This window comes from Coffea eugenioides, chromosome 10 (assembly GCF_003713205.1).
Source record: "Coffea eugenioides isolate CCC68of chromosome 10, Ceug_1.0, whole genome shotgun sequence".
In the NCBI taxonomy this organism is placed as follows: domain Eukaryota; kingdom Viridiplantae; phylum Streptophyta; class Magnoliopsida; order Gentianales; family Rubiaceae; genus Coffea; species Coffea eugenioides.
In genome coordinates, this window is record NC_040044.1 from 36,110,350 (window position 1) to 36,116,735 (window position 6,386).

General features: G+C 36.9%; 1 protein-coding gene across 1 annotated transcript in view; it reads right to left on the reverse strand.

Moving 5' to 3' along the window:
• Window positions 1–6,248: 6,248 nt before the first annotated feature.
• LOC113750774 (cactin-like) overlaps window positions 6,249–6,386 on the reverse strand; it is a 9,925-nt gene continuing 9,787 nt past the window's right edge. The window contains exon 7 of the mRNA XM_027294716.1: window positions 6,249–6,313. Coding sequence (XP_027150517.1) covers window positions 6,249–6,313 — 65 coding nt within the window. The remainder of the gene's footprint in view (window positions 6,314–6,386) is intronic.

Here is a 6,386-nt window from a genome sequence, read left to right on the forward strand (position 1 = left end):
GTTTGGTTACCACTTGCACAGCTACAACACCTGTTGCGCCTAAACTATGTCAATTCAGAATATTTAGGTACAAAGCGTGAAATTTGTAGTACCGCCACTGTTGATAAGTGTTACGTCGCGTGGGTAATCAGTTACAGACAATAACACAAATTTTACAGCTTTTATCGTGAAATAACCTGTACGCCAACATCGTGGGTCACGTGGATACAGGGTTACACATCGTTGAAGTTAAATTTCACTATGTCCATACACAGTTTCATTATTTTTCACGGCAACTTGCAAGGTTATGTAAGATAAATTATTGAATTAGTACACGGCATCTATGGTTTACTACAGCTTGCTCATCAACTGACAAAATGAGAAGCCAACAGTTGTTAGAAGTACCTACTTTGCGTTAATACCATACAAGGATGAAAAACTACCCGCCAAACCGCTCACGAATACGGGTCCAATCTGGATAAAGCGGAGTCAGCGAAAAATTGCTATTAGTAGCAACAGAAGGGCGACCGCTACCGAAATCCTCATGAAGGTTTTCATTTGTCGAATGTCGTGTTCGATGCCGTGCATATGGTGCGAGAACGAGGTTGAATCGTGGAGCACTCTTCCGGGACTGTCGAAGGAGCTTTCTCTGCTTATAGCCTGTCGATTAGGTGAGGTGGGATAGTAGTTAGTCTGAATTTGCTCGTCATCCCTCCCTATTGGATGGCACCAAGCAAAGAAAGTACATGCTTTTGTTTCACACACGAAGTACAGCAACCCCTTCGTTGGTTTCTGTGACTCGACGATCTTCAGGGCTGCCCTTCTTCCACAACTACAGTAGCGATATTGGTACCTTAGGTCAGTAGATCCGCCTCCAGTATTGCTAGATGAAGACATTAGAAAGATGTAAACCTCCCTTGGAGCAGATGTTAGGAATTGATGTAATAAGGGATGATGTAAAGGTAATGTGTGTTGAACGGGATAAGTCACAAAGCTTCAGATTTAGGTGTGTGGGAAGAGACGATATAGGAAAAAATACATTTTTCATCCCCAACGTTTAAGGTGTTCACTAATTTCGTCACTAAATTTTCACACAAAACACATTTCATCCTCATAATTTTGTAATTATGAACAATTTTGTCCCTAAAATTTATGTATAACACATTTCATCTTCATAATTTTATAATTACTACCAATTAAAGGATTGTTAACCATTTTAGACATAATATCATCACATGTCCCATTCATAATTGTATTATTAATACTTAATTCAATTATTGATTAAATTATAGAAATAACAACAAGTGTTTTTTTGATACGAGACTATATCTATTTTTTTCCTTTAAATGGTGATATGATATATTTGAGACTAAATAAATAGATTGAAAGATAAATAGATGATTGAAAAACATGTATATGATACAACAAAACAAAATCTTGCAAATAAATGACAATCTAAACCATTCATTCTTTTGTATTAATATTTTTCTCACATTTTCGTGTACCTCATTGTGATTAAGAAGAAAGTAATGGTGGCTAAAAATTTCTTAGTCTTTTTTGTACTAAAATGAGAAAGTGAATAAAGAAAAGATTTTTGAGGTTTTAGTTAATCCATTTTTTTCCTAATGGCCATGTTGTGATTAAGTGACGCTATCCCATTCAAATTGATTGACAATCTACCAATTGTCCTTAATTTGCCAAATTTAGGAAATTATGAGGATGGAATGTGTTTTTATGAACTTGAAGGATGAAATTAATCAAAATTATAAAATTACAAGGATAAAATGTGTTGTGCATGAAACTTTAGGGATGAAATTGATTAACACCTTAAACATTAGGGGTGAAAAATATATTTTTGTCGACGATATAAACTAGCAAAGATGCTTCTCAGAAATTAGCAAGTATGAAATAAGTAACATGTTGACTGGGATCTAACACAAAAGCATCTCAGACATCAAACGACACGTTTGCGAGCTGTTCATGGCTAATATTCGGCCAAACAAAATTAGTCCAGTTTAGATATCATCTTATACCACATTTTTTAACAATATGTGTGGAACCCTTCTAATTTTGTACTAGAATTACACGTTGTCGAACGGGAGTTACACCATGTGCAAACAGAGTTATGGAGTATGCAAAATGCACACACCTTCAGCAACGATTGCACTTGGAACCTTTCCTGTGTATGTCCGCAAATTTTGCATTGCTGCACCTATGAAATAGGCATGCCAGGAAGTAGGTGACGGGATTGAAATCTATAGAGTAACAGCCTTTCTTGGGAATCATGTCCATATTTGACCTGTACACCAACTTTGAGTACAAGGCGTACAAGAGATAGTATCGAGACGTTTGATGAGTGTTACGGAGAGTTACTAAACAATTACGGACAATTTCAGCTTTTATCATGAAATGAACTTAACAAAAACTCAGCAGGTAATGTGCGTTGGTTGAGGGTTCCGACCTTCCGTATACCGTTTATATGTGTTTAAAGTTCTTTCATGCAGTATTTGTTAAAAACAAGAATTTTTTCATGCTTTATGCCTTACCTGTACATTGGATCATCACATACTTTATCATCTTGACCCCATATTTAATATTTGATGCACAAGTAGTTGACGTGGCTTTACACCTTGTTCAAAGAAGTGTTACGTTTGAGCAAGTGTGGTAGTTAGTGACAATAAATGGATACAGTTAATAAAACCTCCAAACTTTAATGCCTGTGGTCGGTATTACAAGTTCTTAGCATATAGTTACGATTTGTTTTTATAAAAATACTTGTACAAGGGAGGTTATTAGTGACAATAAATGGTGTCTTTGGTCCATATAATAGGGAGATTTGGAAGGGCAGCGTCCTTCCCACCAAGTTTGGACTTTAAGGATGCATCTTAATGCTTTGAAAATGTAACTAATTTGCATACCTGGACAACATCTGTAGGACAAACGCAACGTTGCATTATTTACTGACTTGTTCACATGTCAATTATTTACTGACAAGTTACATCTACTTGCATAACGAAAAAAAACCGGTACAATAAAGCGTTTGTTCTACAGTTACACATTGTTGAAGGTAAGTTCCTGTATGTGCATACAGAGTTACACTCCGTACATTTTGCACAAAACTTACTTGATTGAAAGTAACTATGGTCAAGTGAATGGTGTGTAACACTGTGCCCTCTTAATAGGGCATGTCATTAATGCCTATATTTTTTTACTGACAAGTAATTGATCTTCATTGTCCATACTTTTCATCGTACCACAATCTAAATGGCATTGGTGCCATGGGTCTTCATTGTCAATACTCTTCATAGTGCCTGTATTACAAGTAGTTGGCATAGAGTTACGGAAAATATACTTGCAAATACATGTTCGGCTAATGTTATTACTGACAACTGCAACTCGAAGAACGCAAAATACATGACTTAAAATCACATTTTATGGCCAAAACCGATAAATAAACAGTATGTTACAAAAAGACGCACATTTCGTAGCTAATATGGCCAGGTCGAAAAACAACTGTTTAAAAACATCCTTTGCTACTATACAAAAAGAGTCCTGAATTTACATCCTTAACTATGATGATCTATTTCCCTTTTACTGTTTACTCCCAACCGTGGCGACAATAGTGTCCTGAAACTTTGTATTATGCACCGAACTACAAAGCCGCGCGGTGTACATAATTCGATATTTCGCAACATTTTCCTGCACAATTTCACCTCTTGTATTAGTAAACTCCGGGGATTGAGGTATTTATTACCCGTTTTATTGCCACAAGTACAAAAACAGATAGTTATAGAATATGATCACACCTCAGTAATTCGCACATCCAATCTTCCACTCCAGTGTTCAAGAAAGGTCATCGTGAAAACTCCACTATCGAACCTGTACAGATCAACATATTGTGACTCAGAAATATGGACAATATACTAAAGTGATTGTAATACAGTATTTGCAATAGTAAGGTATCGGGGTAGTATTGAAAGATCCCATATTTTACATGCGATCGGGTGACACATGAGGTACATCAGCAACTAAGAGTTTGAAAGTTGCAAAGTCAAGTTCCATCCAAAATTTAGCTGCCATTATCAGTCCGAGGGCACGTTGCTGCATGAAACAGAGTCAAGTAACTATTTGTATGATAAAAATTAATGAACAACTCCTATAAACACTCATACCAAGCGCTTTAGAACTGTAATATCTTTGCTCTTTGCTTGTTGTGGGTCAGGGTCTAGAAGATGCACTATGCATTGTGAGACATGGAAGGAGTACACAAACCAGCAGCTGTCTACGAGAACAGGAACAAGAATCTGCAGCATAAAAAAAAATTTCATCAGCACGAGCATAATAGAGTAGTTTACCAATAACTTGCCAATATATAGCATGTCTCATCAATAGTTACGATAAGGTTATATCCATACCAACTGACACCTAGATGGATCAGCCGCTTTATCAGGCCCTCGGATCTTGAACAACTTCATAAGCTTAGTAGTTAGGATGTCATCGGGTTGTGTTTCGAATTTTCGAAGATTCAAAATGCCATCCTGTTAGCAATCAGTACAAGGGGATATAGATGTTTAGGGTGAATTTCACTGACTCGGGTAATAGATTGGTACATGCATTTGTGCAAAACTTTGATAATATTTTATTGAATGGTAGTCATTATCTAACAACAATTTTAATACTTACAACTGCTATAGGCTCGACAATATAGCGCTTGACTCTACTGGTTGTACTAGCCTCCCCACCCCAGTTTATATGCCTGGCAAATATGTCCATGACCTGCGTACAGTTACAGCCAAGTAACAGAATGGGTTTAGTTACTGCCATTTGGAAAACGTATCGCTTTACCTTACCAAACCAACACAATGTATTTTTTCTCGGGCTGAAAAAATATGCCTAACCCGAGTCGAGACATGCATGCCATCACAAAGAGTCCTGAGGTCATCTCGTGTTAGAGAAAGTTGGAACATCTGAATGAGTGTCTCCCTATCATTAAGTCAGACAAAGAGTTACTTTTAAAATTGGCAGTTGTTAGCAACCATGTTCTACAAAAAAGTAAATGCTTTATCATAAAGTTACATTCAACTTCAGCCAACAAATACTAGCGCTAATAAACCATGCATTCCCTAATATTCATCAATTTTACTACCTTATGCTAGTTCTTCATTACAAAAAGGATGTTCAAGAAACGTAACTCGAGAGAAATGTTACAATCTTATGGTTATAATTGATACCATTTTAGCCTAAATTGAATTACAATTCGAAGAGCATAAAAATGCATGAATTGATTACGAATGGACTGGAGGGATGCATTTAACAAATAGTGGCACCAATAAATCCTTAAGTGCCTGTATTATAACCTCATAATCGTATGATAAATATATAGGAACCTTACTTGGGATTCTTATGTACCTCCCACGCGAATGCAGCGATCCTTTTGTCGTAAATGCTGATTGTCACGTTCGAAGGCAGAACGTACTCGGCTGACCGTAGCATGCTGCTTTTCTTCGTTGCCCGAGCTGGCCTGTGCTCATTCTCATCTTCAACAACTGTTGCAGATATCAATACATCAGAAAATCGAAATGTTATGTAGTTCACACTGACAGAATAATGATTAGGTATACATGTTATACAAAAATTTAATGGGGCAGCACATTGCAATAACGTTTAACTGATCAACTAAGAATTCTTCAATTCATATGCAAAACTCAAATGTAACTATTAATTCAGACTGAATACTATCAACGTTTCCATCCTCTGGACACAACATAATAAAATTAATTTGTGAGTACTTGTACATCAAATTCAAGACACTGTTTTTTTGTTCACTAACCTTTCCTTTTACGACTATAAGACCGCAACCTTCTCGGTGTGTGTGGCAGATCCAAAGGATGCTCAATTTGAAAGGGACCTGTTGAGTCATCTTGGATGATTGTTGGGGTATCATTTGACTTGTACACACTGTCTGAAATGTCCTTCCCATCACTTGTATTGCCAACATTTTTTGCCTCCTTCCTATCAGTGGTTCTCCCACTTTGCTCTTTTCCAACTGTCTTCTGCCCCATCGAATGTCGATTTGTTGGTTCAGTCTCATCTATTGGTCTGGTTGAGGTCCCAATGTCATCATCATTACCGCCTGCATCTTGTTCTTTTTCACTATCACCGTCATCATCAGCATTGGAGTCCTTTCCTGCTTCTACCGATTGATATTCCGAATGATCTTCACTGTCCATATCAAGATGTATTTGCTCTGAATCAGACATCCTCTGTTTCTACTTTTCGTTTGAAACTACCTCTGTTGTTACTGTTTTGGCCCTAGGATGAGAACACAGCAATTCTGCAATATTTAATATCCTTTTTTGGCAACTCACTGTCATACTGTACACTTCTGAAAGCTCAAACTGCTATTA